This window comes from Quercus robur, chromosome 9 (genome assembly GCF_932294415.1).
Source record: "Quercus robur chromosome 9, dhQueRobu3.1, whole genome shotgun sequence".
In the NCBI taxonomy this organism is placed as follows: domain Eukaryota; kingdom Viridiplantae; phylum Streptophyta; class Magnoliopsida; order Fagales; family Fagaceae; genus Quercus; species Quercus robur.
The window spans coordinates 20,581,784-20,608,413 of NC_065542.1; the positions used below are offsets into that span (position 1 = coordinate 20,581,784).

Here is a 26,630-nt window from a genome sequence, read left to right on the forward strand (position 1 = left end):
TATTTAAGATGGTGCCACAGACAAAAATGCAATACAAAGTAGTACAAGACAAATTAATATGGTTAAAACAAAAACTCACCTCAGTTAACAAAAAAATTATGGCTTTGTAAAATAAAAAAATTAAAAAAAAAAAAAAGAATAAAACTCATCTTTTTTACTCTCTCTGAGAGTTTGCCAAATCATTTTCTTACCTTAAGATTTGAATCAGAGCATTCCTAAAAATATATATATAGCAGTTTGAATTTCTGAGTTTTGTGATGTATTTGTATACTTGAGAAGACTTTTTCTTTTCTTTTCAAAACAATATATAACATGTTTGAACTCACAATATACACAACATGATAGCTTTACATTACTACCAAGATAGAGAAGATGAGTATAAATTCTTCTTTAAGAATATGGAATGTATTCTTAGGCTCATATTATATCCCAAAGATATAAGGAGAATGAATAATTATTAATCATTTGGGATAGAAAAGAAAACCCTTAAAAAAAATAGCATCATGTTTGTAAATAAACAATTTTTTTTTTTTTTTTAATTTCACCGGCTCGCCGCTAATTATGGCAACTAGGGTATTGACCATTTACATGGTAACATATTCATACGTAAACAAAATTTGATAAGAATTTCTCGTTTTCAAAATATTAAGATTTAAATAAATAATAATAATAAATGTACAGAAATTATAAAACATCCTTATTGATAGGGTAAAACTCATGAAATATACTACTATAAAAAAAAAAAAAATTTAAAAAGGTATAAAATTGTTAATGATGAGGAAAAATATGCCCTTAAAAAGTGAATGGGAGTCAAAGAAAAACAAAAGGTAGGAATAGGATGAGCAAGCTAGAGAGTCCAAGTCCAACCCAGTTAATTTGTTTCCATCGAAAATCTCCAAATATTTGTCGTTCTACTTGTAGCTACTTCATGCTTGTGATTTGTGGGTTGTGGCTCCGTGTTTGTTGCTCTTTCGCACCTTTTCACCTCGACAAAATTCTCACCATTCCATTTTTTTAATCCTCTACTAGAAGACCCCAACTATAGATTAATAAATTTAATAAATAACTTTTAGTTCGTATTGTTTTTTATACCACAGTTCTTACTGTCACATGTTCTTTACACTTTTTCTTCACGTTAGACATTGTGATCCGAGCAAGAGATAAACAATAAGCTCAAAAAGATGAATCCTTAATATTGCTCCCCCTTGTACTTGGTATTACGGAAACTTTAACCCTAGTTTATCACATATTAAAAATAAAAAATAAAAATTGTTTAATCCAAGAACAATCCAGAAAAGTGATATATTAATCTCTGAGCAAGGCTAAGGAAACAATTTTTTCGCAACTTGTTGAGTTGATTGTAAGTTATAATCGAATCAACATTAATTCGATACGGGTCTATTAATACACCACTTTTATTATGCGTGAATCACAACATGTCATGTGAGTGATTCCGAAAAATACTATGTACATAGACTTGTATTTAAACTTGGGAAGACCTTGTGTCCTGTTCATAAGTTGTACTAGACACATTATGATGCGGACATGTGTCCAATTTTGGACACATCTCCGTATCCCAAATGCACTAGACACACAAGCCGTTTCCTTTAAACTTTTCAGCTTTTTCTCCTCTTGGTTAGTTTTTTTTTTTTTTTAATGTTTTTTAAGAAAATGATTGGCTATAATTGAGGTGATAGTTATGAATTATGATCTCAAACAATATACAGCAAATCAAATTAGGTCTAAATCATGGCTTAAGATTAGGGCCATCCTGCCATGCATGGGGGCCCAGCCAAAATGTGACAAATTAAATGGTTAGAAAGTATAGATATACAAAAACTTTCACAATTATTGTCTTGACGATTTATGATTGATACATAATAAAAGTAATGTTTATTATGGAATCATGTGAAAATGATATTAGTTCAATCACAATAAAAAAATGTTATCTACATACTTGTTTTCCTATCATGGTATTAAATGGTAGGCCATTATTGTAAAAAGTAGAAGAAAATAATGTATATGTATAATGCTTATATGTATGTATGTATGTATAAGTATGTGTTATATTTATATATATACCAAGCGAGGACACAAGTGGTAAATTGTGGAGGAGCACTTACAGTTGCCTCTAAGCCTCTTGAGTCTTGACTGTAAAAGAAAATGGTTTCACTCTGTGGGTTTCAGTTAGTTCAACTGGTAAAGTCTTTGATAGTTGAATAAGAAATCTGCAGTTCAATTCCTGCCTATACTAAAAAACGATTGGTATCTTGGTCTATAACTATCATAAAAAACGGACGCCATAGGTTGAAACTCTCTAAAAAAAATAGTTTCACTCTGATTCACATGTGTCGGCAATTATTGTAGACTTGAAGTAAGAAAAAATAAAATAAAAACAATTTTAAAGGAGCATTAACTAATCGGGATTTGAGAAACAGTTAGAAAAGAGAAAAATCATGTTGAGCTTTGACTAAATTTGGACATTGAGAATTTTGTAACTTTGAGCATGTTAGGTTAAAAGGATGCAGACATATATTTATATGTTACTTCTAGCTCTGGTTTGAAACAAGACACAACCCCTAATTTCACACTTAGAAGTTAGAACAAGAATGAAGTAGTACCGAGATTAAAGAATTAATGTTTGTTGATATGGTCGGCAAGGCAAAGACCTTGGACTTTGAGCTTGAAATACTCAAACGTACGTGTGTTTCTTAAAAGCACAGCATTCTTGGTCTGCTCAGTGCCCTTGTCTTCATAGTTGGACTTGCATTTTTTTGGCACATTCAGTTTGGAACCTTACATTGGTATGAATAATTAATCCAATTGTATTATAATGTTTATATGTAAAAGTTTTGAATAAAAAATAACAGACAGCCTACAGTGTGTTATCGTGTTCCTTATCATATTGCGTGATTGGAAGTTAGAAGTTGGAACATGAAAAGGGAAAGGAGAGAAAATGCTAATCTATTGACTGACACATTCTATTTCCAAAAGACATTCGAAATCTATCGGATTTATACTCAAATTATAGGTAACAACAATTATTATCATATCTTAAATTATCTACATTTATTATTTTTTGATCCATTAACCTATCAAACTGTCTAATAAGTTTGAGATCTATATATTTTTTTAAATAAATTCGGATTTAAAATAATTAATTTCAATCCAAAGATGTATTTTTTCGTTATTAAGTAAGTACACCGAAGTGGAGAGAATTGGACAAAAATAAATTGAAGTGGATTGAATGAACTAAACAGAATTGGACTGAAATGAAGAGAAATGAACCAAATTTGACTAAAGTAGACTAAATTGGACCCAAGTGAAGAAAATTGGACAAAAATAGACCAAAGTGACTAGACTATACTAGATGGACTAAAATGCAACACTAATGAGGCTCAGTGGAAGCGTAGCAATAATAAATGTTACACCTCAACTTTTAGATTTTATATAAATATAGATGTGTAAGTAGAAGTCTCCACATGGAAATAAAAAATAAAAATTTGAAAAAGAAATATAATATAATTTGGTTACAAATCCATAAGAGTAAGCTTTTTACTTAAATGATTATCAAAAAAAGCTTTTGATTTAAGTAATATGCTTTATCTTATATTTTAGTGTTAATTAGAAGGCTATATGCTTTAAGGCTATATGCTTTAAAGTCCAAAAAAGTTCAAAAATCATGCACTTGGATACCCATTTGGCAAGAGATTTCTAGTATCGTTGTTTAAATGTTGTGGAAATACATGTAGATTAAAAAGTATTGTGAAAATACGTATTGTGGTTTTAAACACTAAAAGCTGTTATTTAAACAACAGTACCAAACACCTCCTCCTATATTTCAAGAAAATAGAAGGATTCAATTTTGATTCCTTTAAAATTCCCTCTCATTACATTAGTAGTAGTAGAAGTAGTTGGATTTTTTTTTTTTTTCTCTAATAACCCATAAATCCTTTTCTTTATTATTATTTTTTTTTCCCACTAGAGGTTCATTGGACAAATGAGTTATACAATGAGAGGTAGCTCTCTCCTTTCTCATAGATCTCTCCTCTTGTTAGTTGTTATAAACATGATATAGTCCTAAAAGCTCTACTTATAGCAACGTCTAACAGACCCTTTATCAACTAGGCCGACACTGAAACAAATATAAACAGAAATCCAATATCACTGGCCCAAACATGCCAGCGGACATAATACATATACATAGTGACCTCCATACACACAACAATTACAATTTTTGGAAAATATTCTTGTGGAGTGGGAGCATATGTGCCTAGGGAGCAAATATCTAGCCCAAACAGCAAATTCATCACCCAATTTCAACAGATCCTGAATGCAAGTTTGATCAACCAATCTAGGATCAATAAACCTATGCGCAAATTTTCACTTTTTTTTCATCACAGTTACTAATGTGGCCTGTTATTATTGGTACATAATAAAAGTAGAGTAAGAGGTGAGCCATTGGGAAAGTGGTGGTGCTCCAATCACAAAATGTCACTTAAGAGGTTGTTAAAAATGCCCTCTGTAATATTACTCATCTAGAATAGGTCCATGATGCAAAATCTCAAATAGTTCAGCTTCCAACATGGCTTAGATGGAAATTTATTTCATAAGGTGAAAAACCAGCCTAAAAATGGTGACAAGCTCTCCATTTTATGAGTTATCTTCCCTTTACTAACGCCTAATCGATCAAAGCAGCAAAATATTTTACTTTGAAATTTACTATGGCATCTAGGAGAGAATATAGCCACTAAATCACAGTAGAAAATTTAGTAAAAGTGGCAACTTCTGAGAAGAACAAGGCAACACAATGCAGGACCATCCACATATTTGTTGTGTATAGCGATTTAATTTTTCTGAGAGGAGAAAAAAAGAACTATATTTGCACCTTTTTTCTTCCTACACAAATAAAACTTTTTGAGTGAGTTGCCTTTATATACAGAGAAAGAAGCTTATGTATACTATTAAAAAGGGAGGAAAAGAGAAATTCAAAAAAAAAAAAAAAAAAAAATTCAGGCAATTTGGCAACCACAAGTCGTGCGTGCCAACAAAGCCTTAAGAGGTGTATGACTGACCAGGAACCTCATTTGAGAACTCAGAGTATGTTACAACAAAAGAAAACATATTACATACTCACATTTGAAGAAGATTATTAACGGTAACAGAGACAGAATTTGTTCGCTGCAAGTCCTGCAAAATTTGGTACATTGGATCTCAAACAGATTAGACAAATTTTGGAAAGCAAAAATATAACAAAGAAAGAAAAGGGAAAGAATGTAGGACTTCAATACAACAACAACAACAAAAATTTCAAATCTACATGACCAATTTTTAAAGAAAATTATATAAATAAATGGTCCTACTATACCTCACAAATTATAAATTTTTATATATACATGTATATATTATACCTCAGGTGATATGACTGACTCAGACAACCAACTTCAGGGAGCATAGAGAAATAGTGTGTGCGTGTGTGTCCAAATTATACCTGCAAAATTATGTCATCAGGCATGTGTGGCAAAACCTCCCGTACTGTCTCAGCCATGGCAAGAATGTTCGCTATGTTATCATTTGCAGGGCGTGAGGCAGTCCTCATATGTAAACCACCAGTGCCTCCAGTGTATCTGCCACCACCAGCATGAGGGATGGGTCCACCAGTTGCGGCAGCCTGAGAGGGATTCATAGGCCAAAGGCTCCAAGCAGAATCTTCAAGGGTTGTCTGTGCATAGGTTTCTCCTACAGAAGCGAGATGCCTCATCACCATCTGAACTCTCCCTAATCCAACTGATCTGATTGCAGTAGAGGGTCCAGCCCCATCAACACCCTGGCTTGGCCAAGCATTTAACCAACTTGATTCCAGTCCTGCAGTCCTATGGAGCAAAAGGAGAGAATATTTCCCAAAAAAAGAAATTTTTTTTGTTAATTTACTGCACCAACAATTATTCATATATATTGCTTGAAGAAGGCTGCACTACTGACAAAACAAAAGAGAACAAGATTCCCATAATCTAAGTGGACTCCAAAGCCAATTTGTATGCTTTTTCGGTTAGAGGTAGCAAGGTTCTTATTTCAAGGCAGGCAAGAGAAACTACAATGACATAAAGTTAGGAAACAAACCTCCAAGGACCACCTTCTATAGGGTTCTGTGTCTGATTGGGGAATACTCCAGTAGGTAGAGTATGTTCAGAATTGTTTTGCCGATCAAGTCCAGCACCTATTTGACGGGCAAGCTGCTCATCAGTCAAAACCTCCCCAGTACGAGGAGTAACTTCATTTTCAGGTCTGCCAATAAAAAGTGGTTTTCGACAAGTGGGACATGAATAAGTCTCACTCAAACCTTGATCCAACCTGGCATTAGTGAGTAAGTTTCAGCATGACTCACATGCTTGAATATACAAAACCAAAAGGTGTAAAATCAGAAAAAGCATGAATCATACCAAGATCTCAAGCATGCAAGATGAAAAAGATGTTTGCAGTGCAGCCTTTTAGCCTTGGCCATAGGTTCCTGTAATTAGCCGAGTTCAACATTGAAGCATGAATAATAACTAAAAGGTAAACAATAAAAGACCAAATCATACCCGACAGATGGCACATTCATCATCATAAGCTTGTAGCTCTTCAGTAGTTGCGTCAGGAAGAGCAGCATGAAGAGCACCTAAAGCTTTTCTCAATTTGATGAATCCTTTTATACGCTTGAACATAGCACCTAGCAAGGCCTGATCAGAAATTCTAAATTGATTATAGATTGAACATGACATTGAATGTCAGATAACCAAATAATATTAACATTCAAATCAGAGAGTAGAATGAAATATTTACACAAATATTTACACGTATATTTAGAAAAAGGACGGCATCCACGAGATGGAATGCCATGCCATGAAGCCACCAAATATGCACATAATGACCAAGTGCCATTAACAATGTTGCCATGTCTAGGGAAAACCCCACATTCCGAATAAGAATGCCCTTCCATTCCCACAATGAACCTGCAGTCACACTCCTTAATCAGAAAACATTACATCCACTACAGGTCATCTTAAAAATTGCTATCTATATTCCATGTGAGAGGATTGTGTGTTTCCATTCACAACATATTCCACTCATTAATGTGCATAATTCTCATTATACACCTCACTGTCTAAAAACGAGGTGATGCATGAATCAAAAACTCCCATTATTACCCCCTCAATCTTAAAAAAGTGTTAAATTCACATTTACCAATCAGCACAAATTTAAGGTTTTTAAATATATATATATATATATATATATATATTACCCACTACTTATATTGTTTGGTTCATCAGTCCATCCCCAACACACCCCCCCCCCCCAAAAAATAATAAATAAATAAATAAATAAAATAATAATAATAATAATAATTACCCACTAATTTAGGTATGGGTTTTTCAATATAATCTTCTCTCATTACATTGTTTGCTTCTGTTTTTTCAATCAAACATGAAATGCGTGAGCATTTTAAAAAATAAATAACCATACACAAACTTAGAGTGAACAAGAGGAAGAAGCACAAAAACAGAAAAAACTAAAAGAAAATTTTATTATATATATATATATATATTTATCAATAAATGATATGTTTAAGTCTATTTTTGAACCTCATGATCCAGATGGTGCATTCCAAGAATAGAAAAAGAATGAAAAGAAAAATAACAAAATGACTACAATCAAAACGTTAGTTTAGCAAGACAACCATATAAATGAACAAGAACAACAAAATACAAACATGCCAGATGTAGTGTTCATATAAATTTCCTATACTTTTTAATAAAAGTTCTTAAGAACTACCTGCTGCTGATGTATCTAAAAATTTGAACCTTTGACAATTGGCACTGTTCCCTGCTGAATGGAGCCATATATCAAGCAACTGAAATCCGTGAACTAAAATGGCCTACAAAGCATATTTCATGAATGAAACAACCTAGTCAACCTGAGTTCTGATATATCACAGGATCCAACTAATCCAAAACTTGCCAAGACGTATTCTAATAGCATTACCTGCAGCGTCTCAAAAGCAATGCTGAGAGGCTCAAAGAATAACAACAGAAACATCGATGAACCCAGCATTCTATATATTACCAGACACAGCCTGATCCTGATAGCAACCAAAGAAAATATATATAAGAAAAAGACAACATAAAGGGAAGGAGAGAATAGAAAAATGCAAGAGGGAAAGAATGAGAGATAAGGTCTTCATAAATATTAACTGTAATTCATCCATGGTCTCCATTTTGTTTCACAACAAAGGCCTATACATTGGCAATGCAAAACCCTATTAATATACAAAGACCATCTATAACAAAACCTAAGGCATATGGTAAGATCTTAGCAAAACTGAAATAAAATAAAAGGTATATGGTAACAAATCAAGACCCATAGATAGACCTGCAGAGAAAACTTACTAAAAATGCATGATTACAGCAATCAACATGACTCCTAACTAAAACATCATACGGCCAACATTAAGTAGCCTGCTGGTCAAACACCTATCTAGAACTTTCTTGGAAACTCATTGAATACTATAATTCCTACGAGTCTGCACCTAGCTAGCAACCTCTAAGAAATCCCTTATAAAATTGCCTTGCAGATGTCACTATTAGATGGAATTGCAAACTAAGACATATACAGCTAGCCACAGCTAAAATTACCAATTTCCAACATTTAACCTTTTAAAAGTTTTGCTAGACCAGAATCTGACAAATAGCATAAATGAAACTTGAAGAAATTGTAAATATATGCCGAACCCAAGCACTTGTCTACTTATTACTCCCATCTAACATCTCAAACTTTTAAAACCTTCCAAACAGTCCTCTAACAAGGCACACAAGAAATGACCAAAAAATATGACAAGGAAAACTGCCAACTAAAAACATGTAATAAGGTTTGTTTCTCAAAAAAAAAAAAAACATGTAATAAGGGAAAATTTATACAAAAGAACTATGTAAAATAGAAAATAAGGGCTTGCTTCATCACTCTACCAAAAAAGATTTTTTTTTTTTCTTTTTTTAAAAAGCAAAAATCATAGTCTTTCTTTGATGTATAAATAATGATAACTTCCCAATTATAAAGTCCTAACTGTGTTGCCTTTTAAGATAGTCTCTGTAAAAGGTTGACACATATCCAACAAATTCTGACACATTCTGTAATAAAGATAATAATAATAGACACGTACAATTCATTTCCTAAAACACATTTATCAGTAAAAGGTGAAAAATTTATTGAAACTAGACCTAAAAAGGGTGTGCTTTTGGATAGATAAATTTTGAGAAAGGGAGGCATGGGCTGTCGAACCACAGAAACCCCACCCTACAAAGACTACCATCCAACCAATTTCAGCGCACGTGTGCATGTGTGTGTGTGTGTGTGTGTGAGAGAGAGAGAGAGAGAGAGGAGAAATTAAGCAATACCAAAAAAAGTCAACAGAGAGGACCAACAATAAGACTGAATATACACGAAAATATGTCCAAGGTGTAGCAGAAGGAGATGCGTTCAAACGTTCAAGTCGATCTCTAGCCAAAGCTTGAAACATCTGGACAATAACCAGAAGAACAGTCAACCAGATAAACCACCATGCATTTAAATAGTCTCTTTCATCTTAAATCCAAAATCAGCATAACCATCATAAAATATTACCTTTAAAGAACATAGAACAGCCAACCAGACTGACCACAAGCCTGCATGAAATATTGTTGGTGGAATAACCAGTGGTAGAAACGTCCCCTGTTTGATATTCAGCAACAGACATCACACAATTACTGAACCATAGACATCAGGGAGAAAAAAAAACAATTCAATTGGTAAGAAACACATCTAACTCATGGGACTTGAACTCATGACCTTAACCACCACCCCATCCTCCTGGAGAATTGATGGCACAAAGGACATTGCCATAAATAAATATAGCAAATCAATCAAGATAATATCAAGGAGTCAATACATAGATATATACATTTATACATACATATATAAATATGTTAAGTAGCCTTTAAATTTGACCTAGGTCCCAACACATTATTTATTGCATTGCTAAACATTAAACATCAGTGCATGAAGTCATACTTCTCTCCATAAGTACTTTATTATCCATATACATCAATTAACTACATCATTCTGGAAACTACTACTCTATGGAGAGTATTATGCTTTTCAAGAAATCTTTTTACTTATAAAAAAACCACTACTGCATGAAAGGTAAAATTCAGAAAATGCATGAAACAATAACTTAGCATCATGGCTTGAAGGAACACCCAACAGATCACATATCCAACTACAATAGTCTCTCAAACTTTTTTGATAAGTAATTTACAAAGGTCTTTTAAACCCAAACCCTAAATCCAAAACCAAACAGATCAGGCCTACCTTCCTCAGCTTACAGCCCCTTTTTAATCTCACCAATCAGAAAAGCTATTCCTCTTCAGTTATAGGTATTATGAGTAAACACATCAATTTGCCTCAGGGTTTAACAAAATGAGAAGAGCTCCCTTGCATCTAGTGAGGAAATGCATCACGTTGTTATCATTTCTGTCCCTTTTTTCCCTTTATCATTCTCTTTTTTTTACCATGGCTGAAGGTAGTGACATGGACTTGCTGGTGATGAAGACAACAACTAAGTGGTAGGGTCGAAATTGATTTTATCAATTATTTTGGAGTTGATGTGCATTTGGTTCATGCTACAACCACTTTAGTCAATTATGAAGCCATCTATGCTGTCACTAGAGCCAAATGTAGCTAGATGCATTACCACCCATCTCTGCCAAACAGCCACTATACCATCAAAACTCCCTTCATCAAAGCCCAACCAAACCAAAAGTTGCCACAGTCACTACCCAAGATAAACAACAGGATCAAACCCTTTCAGGCCTAACACCACTACCAGATGTAGAAATAATTAATTAATTAAAACATGCACACATACAACAACATTAGAGTAGATTCTCAATAAAATTAAAACATATTAAATACTCAAAGAAAAACAAGAAGAAAAAAACTAAGAATTACATATAAACTTCAATGTCATGATGTGACTTTTTCTTAACACTTCCGCTGTAATAAATTTTTATGTATTATGGTGTGATATTTTACACAAATCTTCAGATAGGCTCCACCACACATATCCCCATACATAATCCTATAAAGATTCATGGGGAAATTTGGATCCCAAAAACAAGTTCCAGAAAAAGTGATATCTCACATATTTAAATAGGTACATGCTACTAGTAGGAATGATCAGAATATTTTTTTTTTTTAATTGCAAATAAAAAAAATTTACCTTATAAATAACATAATTGACAAGACGTTCCAACAATTTCCGAGTCTCAGGAGGATACAACTCCACAAAGAATATGGTCTGCAAGTGAAAAGGATAACATAATTACAAAGACAGTGTTATTGGTCATAAATTCATCATTACTTTGATGATGAGTTCGTAAACATCATTTTATAGGTATCATGTCCAATGTTAAACTTGTTGCTAATATGCCACTCTTTAGTCAACTCAAAAGAAAAGCCCATACATCTTACAAATAAATAAATAATTCCACTCAATCATCAACTTATTTTCATTGAGTTGACTTGATAATTAATCATATAAACTTTCAAAAATATTCTCAATCTTACCCGTATAACTATGGAACTCAATCATTTTAGGAGGTCCTATTCTTAAATTGAAGTTCCATACAATGTTTTGATAACTAATAGTCTGAATCGTATGGATGAATTTTAGTGTTTAACTTTCTGAAATGGAAAGCTTAGTTGTAATCCAATTTCAAAAAAAATTTAGTTCATATAACTAGCTCTAAGCTAGAACTTAATACATTTCAGCATGAGTGCTTAGATGCTTATATGTCAGAGTGGTTGTATAACTATACTGACCCTTGTTCCAAGGTTAGTGAGAATCTAGTGTATAGTTCTTTTAATTAATACATTCCAGAAGCCTCTTTCTTCATTACAGCAACCAGTAGTTTACTAGCTTGAACCTCAGTCTACAACCATTCACCATTGACAAACCATAAGTCCTAGGTTATCTGATATAAGAACCATTAAAGACCCCTCACCCACTTCTGTGATGAAAAGTAGCATGAAATTAAGGGAGATAAATGATACACATGAAAAAGAATGTAAGAATTTGAATCTCTACACAAGTGAACGTTCCAGAAGACAAGTATTCAATCTATCTATGACTTTGATACCCTAAAAGAATCAGTTCTAACAACAAAATAGCAAAACTATTCATAATATCAATATGTTTTTTTTTTCTCCAATGCCATTTATAAGTACTGGCAGAGCCAACACCAATTAGTTGTTAACAATTGCATAATCCAGCTAGCAGAGGATAAGCTGATGGCATTATTGTTTAATACAATTCATCAAACTCAATTATCTTTGCCAGAGCAGCTCACAAAAATCTCCGCCAAAGAAAAAAAATCTACAAATTTTCCTGAAACCTAGAGAAGGTTTTCATCTAAACCAATACATGCAGTGTAAATACAAATTGGCCCGTTTTACAGAAAAGATGGACATAACTCAGTGATTTTACAGACTATTAGTCTATTACACCTACTGCAGCCACTTATGTTGTATTTTAATGTCTTAGCATCATTCTCATTGCTCAATCACTGTGGCATTATAGCAAAGTAAAATTCATATTCTCAAAAAAAAATCTACCTGCTTTATATAAATAACATATCCTATGGCAGCAACGGTAAATGCGATCTATACATTGCCTAACTCAGCATACAGTCCACTATGCAAATAGTTCATTGGCCAACACAAAGACATAATTGCTTAAAAGTCCCTCAGCAAGATAGCAAACTTACCTTTAGACATAGAACTAGTAAAACAAATACATTGAGCACAAAATTTGTCAGCAGTCCAATGGTAGCATAAGAACCCGAGAGCAGCTCGATGACACGGCTTGCATTCTCCGAATGAATATAATTCTCAGCTATTAGTCCATCCGATTTAAGATTATCTAAAGACAACTCAGTCCAGAATTGAAGAAAGACAAAGCTGAGCACCGTAGACGCCGCTGACACGGCTATGTAGCGCACACCCATTACAAGTAACTCTATATTCAGCCTTTTCACCACAACCCAACTCCAAAATTTTCATCCGAATGGCATTAGCATAACTCTCCCCATTCTATAATCACAATTTGGCAGTGAAGTAAACCAGTCAGGCACACACTTTAAGTTAGATTGAAAACCCACCAAAAATTCACTACCATGCCAAACACTCCAAGATCAAATCCCAAAACCTGTCCCCAAATCCAAAAATTAAAAATTAAAAACAAATAACCAAGTAACCAGGTGATACTTCATCCAAATAGAAAACTGTCTAAAAGGCTATGAATTTCTCATTTCTTCGATACCCAGAAACCAAAACACATAAAGATCAAAACTTTTACATTTCTTTCATTTTTCTTTCCCAGCTAGAATAAATTAAATGTGCAATAAAACAATTATAAATTCAAATCCCCGATACATAAACCTTGAACCCCGATTAAAAATTTTCGAATTTTAAATGCAAAAACATGAACTTTTGAGAAACCCCAGAAAGAATTCAGCTAAAATTATTAACCCCATCAATTGAAGAGCATAGAAAAAGTCAAACTTTATCTCTGAATCTCTGAAATTTTTTGATATAATTGTGGAGTAATTAAACGAAAATTTGAGAATGAATAAGCAAATGAACGGACCTGATTCGATCTATGATCATATTGCTTTTTCGTCGGTGGGGGTTTCTGCAAATTTCACAAGCATCGCTTTTTCGTGCGAGAGAGAGTTTTTTCCTCTCTTTTTTTTTTTTTGGGTAAACGAAGAGAGAGAGAGAGTTATTGCTGTTAGTTTTTTTTTTGAGAGAGTTATTGCTGTTAGTTTAGAGTACTCTGTATAAAGGCCAAAACGACAGCCTTAAAATAAAAATTGGGAGATTTATTTGTAAGAAAATTTATGCTTTGCTTTTGGTAAGCGTGTGAATCATACTATAAATATATATATATATATATATATTTTGATAATAAATAAATAAATATATATATATATATATATAAATTCCTTGACTTTACTTATTTTTTTAAGGTAATGCACTAATGCTGTTGTTTTATCCCTGCCTTGTTGATCTTGTTTGGAATCAGTAATATTTCAAGGAAAATGTAACATTAATACTAATATTATTACTAAAAAAGTTTACACAAAATATGATAATAAATATAATTGATGATTTATGTAATAAAGTTAGGGCCTGTTTGGATATCGCTTATTGCTGAAAACTGAAAACTGAAAATACTGTTGCAAAATAATTTTTAAATGTATGAATAGTACTATAAGACCCAATTTTAAAGTTATTTTTGCTGAAAAAGAAAATATTTACGAGTCCCGTAAACAACACACGAGAACTACAAGAAAACAACGTAAACGTGCAACGCAAGCTCGAAAATGCTATCCAAACTCCATCTTAATGTAAATAATTGTTTTCTTTTCCTTGCGTCATAAGTTTTCTTAAATTACAGTCATGTTATTTACATCTCTCTTTTTTTTTTGGTTAGGGAATACTGAGAAAATTTTTATTTTTATTACATCTCCCTATTAATTTGCTGTTTTGGTCAAGTGTCCCATTCAATGCTTTTAGGTAGTGGGGTGGATTGAGAAAGTGGATGTGTAAATGACAAAACAATATTCTCTTTTTTACTTGGACGGTTGTAATAATAATAGTTCTAAATTTACGGAATCTAAAGGACAGTGTCCTTTTCAATATAACGACATTGTTTTGAAGACAAATATGGAGATGGCATGCATATGACTATATGAGAAATGGGTATACGGGGATATTGTTTTTAAGGACTAGGAAGGTTGATTTTTTTTATTATTATTATTATTATAGCTAAGGAAGGAATTTTATACTCTTTTTAAGTTATGAGTTGTTTCTCGATTTTCAAAACTTATAGTTATAATATAACTTCCCATTATATATTTGTCATTAACGGATTAAACAGCCAAAAACAACGTAAGTTTGCAACAATAACTGAAGACGGTTAGAAATGCGGAATACATGACGGGCCCACCTGGACGGACATGACGGCCCTGATTGACGGGCCCACCTGACGGGCCTGACGGGTTGGGACTGTTGGGCCTGTGCAAGGGCTATCCCACGCGCTTTGAAAGCCCATCGCTGACTGGCCCAATAAGGGCCCATGATCCGGAAACGGAAATCCTTGCTCACCACGCTTGGAAGAATTGGGACTAGAGTCCCACATTGAAAAGATGTGAAAACCAAAAAGGAAAAGTCAACCCTCTATCACTATAAAAGGTCTAATACCCACAGTAATCGAGGTACGCTTTAACTGACCCTCTCTAACGCTCTAAGTAAAACAAGAACAATTCTAACTTGACCGTCGGAGAACCTTTGGCCGGCACCACACCGGTGCTCTTTGAAGGACGTCCGTCGATTGTTTTTGTCGTGCAGGTTCGATTCGAGACGCGAGTACGGTGTGAACCATTGGTGACAATTTTCGACGTCATCAGTTGGCGCCGTCTGTGGGGATCGACCGGGTACGGTAACATTTCCTAGATAAAGGAGTTACATGGTACTCACGCGCTCGATGGCAACCACAAATGACGTCCAAGAAGAAGCCCCTACGACTGCCCTTGAGAGACAGGTCAAGACGCTCGCCGCAGCTGTGGAGCGCCTCACCAAACAAAACCACGACCTGACAGAGCAGCTGAACCAAAAGAGTGCAGCGGTGAATAGCCAGGGAGAAGATCAAGAAGGGAACAGTGAGGAAAGGAGAAATAATGACGGACCACAGGAGAGTAACGCCCCGAGCAAACAAGTGCGACGGGACGCTAGCATCCCCTCAGTGACGGACGCAGCTCCACAACCCATCATCGCGGAGATGCAGGCGATGAAGGAACAGATGGAAGTCCTGATGAACGCTCTCAAGGGGCGAGTGTCCAGCGATCTTGACGACCTTGTCAACCGGACTGACTCGCCATTTACGGCGTCCGTCAACTCCTTCCCCCTGCCGAGTAAGTTCCGCATGCCGAGCATGGACAGTTATGACGGAATCAAGGATCCCCTCGATCACCTAGAGACCTTCAAGACCCTGATGCACCTTCAGGGAGTGGCGGACGCAATTATGTGTAGGGCATTCCCTACAACACTGAAGGGCGCGGCAAGGATTTGGTTTAGCCGGCTGACACCATACTCCATCGGCACCTTCAGGGAGCTGAGCGCTCAGTTCACTACGCACTTCATCGGAGGACATCGGTATAAGAAGTCCACAGCTTGTTTAATGAATATCAAGCAGAGAGAGGAGGAGACGTTACGGGCCTACATATCACGCTTCAATAAAGAAGCGCTCACGATCGACGAAGCCGACGACAAGATATTGGTGGCAGCGTTCACGAACGGGCTGAAGGGGGGTAAGTTTTTGTTCTCCCTATACAAAAACGACCCAAAGACCATGTCAGAGGTGCTTTACAGGGCCACCAAGTACATGAACGCTGAAGACGCATTGTTAGCCCGAGAAGACAGACCCAAGAAAAGGGACAGACAAGAGGACCCCCGACAGGACCAGGGGCGGAAGAGAGGACGGATGGGAGATCGAAGGGAGGAGAGACGCCCAAAACCAATGGGCGGAAGGTTCACAAGTTTCACTCCGTTGACCGCCCCGATAGACCAAGTCCTAATGCAGATTAAGGACGAAGGATCCCTGACGTTTCCGGGAAAGCTGAAGAGTGATCCCAACAAAAGGTCCAGAGACAAATATTGCCGCTTCCACCGTGACCATGGTCACGACACGGCCGACTGCTATGATTTGAAGCAACAAATCGAAACCCTTATCCGACAAGGGAAATTGAAGAAGTTCGTCAGTAAGGAGAGAACGGATCAACCCCCACAAGAACAACACCCCCGCCGAGAGAACGAGCGACCAAGGCCCCCATTGGGGGACATAAGGATGATAATTGGAGGAACAGGTGCGGCCGGATCGTCGAAAAAGGCTCGCAAAACATATCTTCGGATGGTACAGAATGTCCAATTAGCAGGCACAGTGCCAAAGATGGCAAGAAGGGAAGGCCCTATTATCGGGTTCTCGGAAGAGGATGCAAGGCGCCTACACCATCCACACGACGATGCCCTTGTCGTCACCTTGCGGGCAGGCGACTACAACATCCACCGAGTGTTGGTCGACAACGGCAGTTCGGCCGACATCTTGTATTATCCGGCGTTCCAACAAATGAGGATTGATAGGGAGCTGCTGATACCAACAAACGCCCCGCTCGTTGGTTTCGGAGGGAGTAGAATATTCCCTTTGGGCGCAGTCACGTTATCGGTGACGGTAGGAGATTACCCACAACAAATCACCAAGGACGTAACATTCTTGGTGGTCGACTGTTCGTCAGCCTACAATGCTATTATTGGGCGACCCACGCTCAACTCGTGGAAGGCGGCAACATCAACTTACCACCTGATGATCAAGTTCCCAACAGAGTATGGGGTAGGAGAGCTACGCGGAAGTCAAATTGCCGCACGAGAATGCTACGTAGCTATGATGGAGGTGGAAGACCAGATCCAGGCCTTGAACATAGAAGAACACCGAACGACGACAGAACCTACAGAGAAGCTAGAGGAGATAACTCTCGACGGTTCCAATCCAGACCGAACCACCAGGATCGGAACGCTTGCAAAACCCGCAATCCGTCAAGAGCTCGTGGCTTTCTTGAGAAGCAATAAGGATGTGTTCGCCTGGAGCCATGACGATATGCCAGGAATCGATCCCTCGGTCATTGTACATAAGTTGAACGTGTTGCCCTCGTTTCCACCCGTCCGACAAAAGAAGAGAGTATTCGCCCCGGAACGAGACCAAGCAATAGCGGAAGAGGTCCGCAAACTCCAAGATGCAAGCTTCATCAGGGAAGTCTACTACCCCGATTGGCTGGCGAATGTGGTAATGGTGAAGAAAACGAGTGGCAAATGGCGGATGTGCGTGGACTTCACCGATCTTAACAAAGCATGCCCCAAAGATAGCTATCCCCTTCCAAGGGTCGACATCCTAGTGGACTCGACGGCTCAACACCAATTGCTAAGCTTCATGGATGCTTTCTCGGGTTATAACCAGATCCGCATGCACGAGGACGACCAGGAGAAGACTTCGTTTGTAACCAGTCAAGGTCTCTTCTGTTACAAAGTAATGCCATTCGGTCTGAAGAATGCAGGGGCAACATACCAGAGACTAATGAACAAGATGTTCGCACAGCAAATCGGGAGGAATGTCCAAGTTTATGTCGACGACATGCTGGTGAAGAGCCGGAAGGAGGAAGACCACTTGGAAGATCTCAAGGAAACATTCGGCACACTTCGATCCCACAACATGAAGCTCAATCCAGGAAAGTGCGCGTTTGGTGTAACGGCAGGAAAATTCCTAGGATTCATGGTATCTCAAAGGGGGATTGAAGCTAACCCGGACAAAATCCGAGCCATAATGGAGATGGCCCCCCCGAGAAACGTGAAGGAAGTACAGAGCCTTAACGGCAAGGTAGCGGCATTGAATAGATTCGTGTCGAGAGCGACGGACAAATGTTTACCATTCTTCCGAACATTGAAAAAGTCATTCGAGTGGACGGACGAGTGTCAACGAGCATTCGAGGAGTTAAAAACCTATCTATCTTCACCACCTCTACTGAGCCCTTCGCAACCAGGTGAAGAGCTCTTCCTCTATTTGGCCGTCTCCACTGTGGCCGTCAGCGCGGCCTTAATCAGAGAGGAGGACAGGGCACAGAAGCCCGTGTACTACGCCAGCCGGGCGCTCCGCGGTGCCGAGGAAAGATACCAACCTATGGAGAAACTCGCTTTTGCGTTGGTCACGGCGGCTCGCAAGCTCAAGCCCTACTTTCAAGCCCATACCGTGAACGTAATGACCGACAAGCCCTTGCGAAGGGCACTAAGTAATCCTGAGACCGCAGGTCGACTGACGCTGTGGGCAATAGAATTGAGTGAGTTTGACATCAAATACCGTCCACGTGTGGCCATTAAAGGACAAGCTGTAGCCGACTTCATAGCAGAGTTTACGCATGACGCGGACAAGGGGGCAGAAGAACCCCCCCAGTGGAACATCTACACCGACGGATCATCCAATAAGCGAGTTGGAGGAGCCGGCATAGTATTGCTGTCACCTGAAGGAGACGAGATTGAATCTATGGTCCGTCTCGACTTCCCCATTACCAACAATGAATCAGAATACGAAGCGGTAGCAGCAGGACTCGACCTAGCCAAAGCCGCCGGAGCTGAAAGTGTGGTCGTGCATTGCGACTCCCAAGTCGTGACCAATCAAGTAAACGGAGATTATGAATGCAAAGGGGAAAGGTTGAAGAGATATCTTGATCAAGTGAGGGCTAGAGTCGACGGGCTAAAAGCAATATTCGTCCAGATCCCCAGGGGAGACAATGAGCCCGCTGATCGGCTAGCCAAAGCCGCTTCAGCAGAACATATGATAACACCGGGTAATGTGCTTTCCTTTGTTCAAACCTTTCCGCTAATAGACCTCGACAACATGCAGGAGATACGCTCCGAAAGAAACTGGACTACGCAGATAACTTCATACCTAAAGGACGGGGTATTGCCTGAAGAGAAGGAGGCAGCGAGAAAGTTAAAAGTCCGAGCGGCAAGGTTCGTCTTGATAAAAGACATTCTTTACAAGAGAGGTTTCTCCCGTCCTTACCTGAGATGTCTCGGGGTTGAAGAGGCAGACTACGTGATGAGGGAAGTACACGAAGGAATATGCGGGAATCATTCTGGATCGCGGTCGTTGGTGCACAAACTGTTACGAGCTGGGTATTACTGGCCGACCATGCAAAAGGATGCTGAGTCCTACGTTAAAAGATGCGACAAATGCCAGAGGTTCAGCAATTTTATCGGACAGCCAGCTGAAGAGCTAACCCCCATAACGGCTCCATGGCCGTTCGCTCAGTGGGGACTGGACATCATGGGACCTTTCCCAACGGCGATAAGGCAGCTAAAGTTCTTGGTAGTGGGCATTGACTACTTCACGAAATGGGTAGAAGCGGAAGCCTTGGCCACCATTACAGAAAAGAACATTAGAAGTTTTGTCTGGCGGAACATTGTATGCAGGTTTGGTATTCCTAGAGTCCTTGTCTCAGATAACGGGAGGCAGTTCGATAACGGCCCCTTCCGTGATTTCTGCTCACAGCTAGGAATAAAAAACCACTACTCGTCCCCCGCCCATCCTCAGGCTAACGGTCAGGTTGAGGTCACAAACCGATCCCTGCTAAAGATTATCAAGACTCGGCTCGAGGGGGCAAAGGGCATATGGCCAGAAGAACTGCCAAGCATACTGTGGGCATATAGGACAACGGCGAGGACTCCGACAGGAGAGACACCGTTTCGACTGACATACGGGAGCGAGGCAGTCATCCCAGCGGAAGTTGGGCTCACAAGTTACAGGGTTCACAACCACGACGAGGGAAGGAATGACAAATCCATGAGGCTACAGCTGGACCTTATAGATGAAGTCAGGTCGGCAGCAGAACAGAGGATCGCTAGATACCAGGATCGCATGTCCAGACATTTCAATTCCCGGGTCCGACGAAGAAGCTTCCAAGCAGGAGACCTCGTACTCAGGAGGGTCATGGGTACAACTAGAGACCCTACACAGGGAAAACTAGGCCCCAACTGGGAAGGACCCTACAGAGTTACGTCCTGGAAAAGGAAAGGAACATACCACCTGGAGACAATAGACGGAGAAAAGCTACCACATCCGTGGAATGCCGAGCACTTGAGGAAATACTACCAGTGATAGCGACACGACAACCAGTTTTTCTTTTAAGACTTTTTGGCACTATTAACTTTTCTTTCAACTGTTTAACTATATTTTTGCTACAATATTGTCGTGCCTTTTTTAAGCCCAAGGGGGCAGGCACTTTTCCTTTACGCATTTCTATAGTCAGATGCAATTTTGATCTTCTACTTGAATGTATGTCATTGCAATTGTCCACAAAGTTAACGGAAACAAAATGAAGTCCACAAGACGGACGGATCGTCCTACGTGGACGATCACCCTAAGTCCGCAAGGTGGACGGATCATCCTACAGGAATGATAACCTTAAGTCCATAAGATGGACGGATATTCCTACAGGGACGATCACCCTACAAGATGGACGGATCGTCCTACAAGGACGATCACCCTAAGTCCACAAGGTGGACGGATCATCCAACAGGGATGATAACCTTAAGTCCACAAGATGGACGGATAAACTATGAAGTCCACAAGATGGACGGATCGTCCTACAAGGACGATCACCCTAAGTCCGCAAGGTGGACGGATCATCCTACAGGAATGATAACCTTAAGTCCATAAGATGGACGGATATTCCTACAGGGACGATCACCCTAAGTCCACAATGTGGACGGATCATCCAACAGGGATGATAACCTTAAGTCCACAAGATGGACGGATAAACTATGAAGTCCACAAGATGGACGGATCGTCCTACAAGGACGATCACCCTAAGTCCACAAGGTGGACGGATCATCCAACAGGGATGATAACCTTAAGTCCACAAGATGGACGGATAAACTATGAAGTCCACAAGATGGACGGATCGTCCTACAAGGACGATCACCCTAAGTCCACAAGATGGACGGATCATCCAACAGGAATGATAACCTTAAGTCCACAAGATGGACGGATAAACTATGAAGTCCACAAGATGGACGGATCGTCCTACAAGGACGATCACCCTAAGTCCGCAAGGTGGACGGATCATCCTACAGGAATGATAACCTTAAGTCCACAAGATGGACGGATATTCCTACAGGGACGATCACCCTAAGTCCACAAGATGGACGGATCGTCCTACAGGGACGATAGCCCTAAGTCCACAATATGGACGGACAAAATATAAGTCCACAAGATGGACGGACCGTCCTGCAAGGACGATCGCTTTATGTCCACAAGATGGACAGATCATCCTGCATGGACGACCACTTCAAGTCCACATTAAGTCCACAAGATGGACGGGTCATCCTACAAGGACGATCACCACAAGGTGGACGGACTATACTAAATGAGGATAACTTAGTCCACAAAATGACCCCTTAAAGTTCACAGGTTGGACGGATCGTCCGCAACGTGGACGGAAATAAGATGAAGCAAATAAGACGGACTAATTATCTTAGATAACAAAGTAGTACCAACAAGGTGGACGGAGTATTCCACAGGTTTTGCAAAGAATAAGTTTCTAAGATCAAAAAACGTACTTAAACGCGAGCGGATGTAAACAGGTCAAGCAACGACAAAATTCAAAACATATAAAATAAAGTGCACGGATTCATTTAACAAAAGGGGCCATTAAACGGCAATGTTTACACATCATCAACAACGGATGAGAATTGTTCCAAAAAGAAAAATAATAAAATAAAATAAAAATAAAAATCCTTCTACTGAGCCTTGTCCGCATTATCGACGGGCTGTGGAACCGTCTCCGTGTCAGGCTCAACTTGGTCAACTTTTGCTGGGGCAGATGCCCCGTCAACAACTGCGTCGTCGACATCAAAGAGGTCGTCTGTATCCTCGGAGGCAACAGGCACGACGGATGACTGGACCGGGTCTTCAACTTTGAACTTGGAAGGATCCACGTCTGGATAAGCTTGCCTGACTTGACGGAGGGCATCCATGAAGCCCTGATGGAAAGAGTCGCCCAGCTCAGTGATTAGGGCGTCGGAGTCACGGTATTCACGGACCGCCGCGTCCTTAGCTTGACGGACTTCGTTTTTCAGCTCGGCTATCTCTTTGTCCTTGCTCTCTAGAGCCTTCTTTGCCTCCTCCGTCATCTGTTCAAGGCTCTTCCTTGCCTTCTCCGACAGCTCAAGCTTTTTCTCTATTTTGGGTCTCCAGTTTCGCATTTGGAGGAGTTCTTCCTCCGTCTTCTCCGCCTTGGCCCGTACACGATCCAAGGCCGTCTCTTGGCTGAGGCACCGTCCCATCAGCCCCTTCATCATGACCATTGCCTGAAAAATAACAACACAGTTGTAAAACAAACTTTCGACAGATGATTTAAGTTGTATTTGGGTAGTAGACGGACTATCTTACCTGTGTAATGGCAAACAGGCCCGACTCCCCCATGGCCTCCGTCGAGTGGTTGCCTAAGTCTTCGTAATCCTCCGCCGAGATGATGGAGGAAATCTGTTCTAAGGCATGCTTAGAATCCTCTCGAAGAAGGACGGGCGGCTTCTCGTCAACCTTCGACGGGCCTTTCATCAAACCCTTGCCAACCCCGTGTTTGGTTGGAGTGACCGTCTTCGGAGGCTCCGCCATGAGTCCCACGACGGGTTCTAAAGACACTTTGGCCTTCTTGGCCTGACGGTCCGCTTTGGGCTGAGTCTTCCGCTTAGCAGACGGATTGCTCGGGCCCGTCGCAGGAGGAGTGTCGTCAGCAGTCTTCTTTGCAGCCTTTGACCGAATCAAGGCTCTTCTCTTAGCATCGTCCATCTCTGAAACGTGGACGGGGGAGTTAATTAACAAAAAATAAGATGCACAAATTCTTTAACTAAAGGGTGACGAACTTACGTCTCCTTATCTGTGTTTCGTACTTGACGGCAGCCGCTGTAGGTTCCGGTCCGTCGCAATACCAGTGAATGGTATTTAGTGTTACCAGCTTCGCCCAAGTCCTTTCCTCCGGCTTGGTCCTTTAAAGGATTTTCTCAATGAAAGCAAACTCCTCAAGGTCAATTTGGGGCCGTCGTCTAACTGCAAAAGAAGAAAGAGGACGGTTAGATTATATTCAAAAAAAAAAAAAAAAAAAAAAAAAAAAAAAAAAAGAAGGAAACTTAGTAATGTTAGAGTTTGGAGGATAGTCCATACTAGACGGATCCAATATGCCCCAAGTAGTGTCGACGGGCATGAAATCTGTCTCTCCAGGACGACCCATCCAACCGTCGCCTTCTAGGAAGAAGAACCGACTCTTCCAATCCCTATTTGAGTCCGGCGTATCATAGATGACTTTCAGCAACGGACTCCTAGGGACGAAGCTATAAATCCCCCTGGATTTGTCAATCTCGTCCGGACGGTAGTAGTGGAAAAACTCCCTAACCGTCAGCCTCCTTTCTCCGTTGGACATGGCACCGTACAGTACCTCCATCGCTATAAAAACTCTCCAAGCGTTAGGGGAAATCTGGTTCACAGATAACCCCAGCTGACGGAGGAGCAAACGGTGAAGCGAACTCAATGGAAATCTAAGTCCGGCCTTCAACATTTGCTCATACACCCCGACTCCCTCTACCCCGTCATAGTAACACCTCTCTGATTTGTAGGGTAGACGGATCGTAACATTCTCTGGAATTTGGTAATTATCTCTAAAAGTCTTAAAGTGCTTTTCCTTGATAACGGACGTGAAGAAATTCACCGTCCACTCTGGTAGCATGACGAACTTCCTAAGCCCATCAGCACCAATGACGGATCTGACAACTTGATCCTCACCAACACCAGGTCCCTCGTCTGGATCAACCACCTCCAGATCCTCATATGTTGAGGACGAGGAAGATGTGGACGGACTACTATCATCTGGACTACCTTGTTCTCGTTGACTGGACGGATATACTTCCTCGTAATCCACCCCGTCACGAATAACTGACTGATTACTCGACGCACTAGACATTTCCTACACGAAATGACAAGAGCCTAAGACTCTGACGGTCTATGTGTCTATAACGGATGTGGATTGTAAGGAAAATTAAAACAAGTATGAGTTTTAAGAAGAGCACTTACCAGTTTTGCCAACAAAGTGACGAAGGACGGCGTTGACGACTAAGGTAAATGAACGGATCAGCAAATTACGACGGGTGCGCTCTGACAAGGGTGACGGGTGAGCTCTGACAGCTTGATTTCTACTGAAACTGATGAAATGAGAGGAATCTCTCCATTATTTATAAGAGAGATGCACGGAAGTCGAAGCGTCGCTTCGATCCGAGACAAGGTCCAATCAGCTTGCAACACGTGTCATCGGCATTAATTACCTTCGTACAGCCTGTTTGTAATTGGTGTAATCGACGGACTCCTCGTTTGAACCGTCATCCTATCTTGTGTTGATCCGTCACACCCGTTATGACAACTTTAAACTCCCCGTCACATGAGTCTCCTTCCGTTGTAAAAATACCCGTCATACCATCACTTTCGGATCGTCACCCCATTGATCCTATGTCCTAAAAACTGACGGACCATTGGGGTGAAGGGGGCAACTGAAGACGGTTAGAAATGCGGAATACATGACGGGCCCACCTGGACGGACATGACGGCCCTGATTGACGGGCCCACCTAACGGGCTTGACGGGTTGGGACTGTTGGGCCTGTGCAAGGGCTATCCCACGCGCTTTGAAGGCCCATCGCTGATTGGCCCAATAAGGGCCCATGATCCGGAAACGGAAATCCTTGCTCACCACGCTTGGAAGAATTGGGACTAGAGTCCCACATTGAAAAGATGTGAAAACCAAAAAGGAAAAGTCAACCCTCTATCACTATAAAAGGTCTAATACCCACAGTAATCGAGGTACGCTTTAACTGACCCTCTCTAACGCTCTAAGTAAAACAAGAACAATTCTAACTTGACCGTCGGAGAACCTTTGGCCGGCACCACACCGGTGCTCTTTGAAGGACGTCCGTCGATTGTTTTTGTCGTGCAGGTTCGATTCGAGACGCGAGTACGGTGTGACCCATTGGTGACAATTTTCGACGTCATCAATAACAAAATTGAACTTTTTTTTGGGTCCAAAACAATGGTTTTAGTAGTAATATTCAAAATACTAATTTTAAAAGAGACCATAAACTTTACATAATATAAATAGTATTTCAGCTAATTTGTAAATATATAGTATATCAAAGTTCTTTTGAATATACATTATTGTAAGTTTCTTTAAGACCTTCTCTCATTTTTCCATGTGTGTGTTAAAAATATTTAGTATTCTTAAATTAAAAAAAAAAAAAATATATATATATATATATATATAGTATATCAATAGGTTCAAATTAGTCTAATATATAATTTTTTTTATCAAATAAAGAACTTTAATTCAAATTTTGAAAGCAAGCCAATATATATTCATCATTGTCTATAAAATAAGTATAGAAAGTAGAAAGTTGTTCCTCAAAGTTTATAAAAGCAAGTTCAAGCTCATAATAAGGCTCTCACAAAGTAGAGATATATAGGGGGTGTTTGGTAGAGTAGTTTGAGAAAAGTTATTTGTAGTTTTTTGAAATATGTGTAGATGAAAATGTGTGTAAAAATATATATAATGTTGTTTAAAATGTAAAAATGTGAGTTTGAGATGCAAGACCAAACAGGCCCTATCCCACAAAATACAATAAAATTTCAATTTACAGCTGGGAAAAGATTTTATTATTTAAGTTAACTGAAATCCATTATTTTTTTATAATATAAAAATATGTATATAGTTGTGTCATTCACCAAAAAAAAAAAATTATACATGAATTACCTATTTAGTTAATAAAAGAATAAAGTACATCCGAGGGCCATTGATGTACAAAGCTAGATGGGCTCGGCCCATGGGCCCTATACCATAACATACCAGTCAAGAAT

General features: G+C 39.3%; 2 protein-coding genes across 4 annotated transcripts; both read right to left on the bottom strand.

Moving 5' to 3' along the window:
* Positions 1-4,811: 4,811 nt before the first annotated feature.
* On the bottom strand, positions 4,812-13,886 carry LOC126699289 (E3 ubiquitin protein ligase RIN2). Of its 3 annotated transcripts, none has more exons than XM_050397020.1 (13): positions 13,721-13,886; positions 12,840-13,279; positions 11,294-11,371; positions 9,658-9,744; positions 9,432-9,553; positions 8,023-8,119; positions 7,813-7,915; positions 6,835-6,992; positions 6,582-6,719; positions 6,441-6,508; positions 6,121-6,351; positions 5,492-5,873; positions 4,812-5,190 (listed from the first exon to the last, which is right to left on the bottom strand). In XM_050397020.1, exons 2-13 carry the CDS (start codon positions 13,077-13,079, stop codon positions 5,134-5,136), a joined length of 1,761 nt encoding a protein of 586 aa, XP_050252977.1. In that variant the 5' UTR covers positions 13,080-13,279; positions 13,721-13,886; the 3' UTR covers positions 4,812-5,133. The 3 variants fall into 3 exon arrangements, with proteins under 3 accessions (XP_050252977.1, XP_050252975.1, XP_050252976.1); XM_050397018.1 differs by having other exon boundaries at positions 6,823-6,992; XM_050397019.1 differs by having other exon boundaries at positions 6,823-6,992; positions 12,840-13,164; positions 13,721-13,883.
* Positions 13,887-22,479: 8,593 nt separating this feature from the next.
* On the bottom strand, positions 22,480-23,825 carry LOC126700825 (uncharacterized). The gene is made up of 3 exons (XM_050399010.1): positions 23,609-23,825; positions 23,132-23,532; positions 22,480-23,049 (listed from the first exon to the last, which is right to left on the bottom strand). The coding sequence occupies exons 2-3, from the start codon at positions 23,528-23,530 to the stop codon at positions 22,480-22,482; spliced, it is 969 nt and encodes a 322-aa protein (XP_050254967.1). The 5' UTR covers positions 23,531-23,532; positions 23,609-23,825.
* Between the last annotated feature and the right edge of the window lie 2,805 nt (positions 23,826-26,630).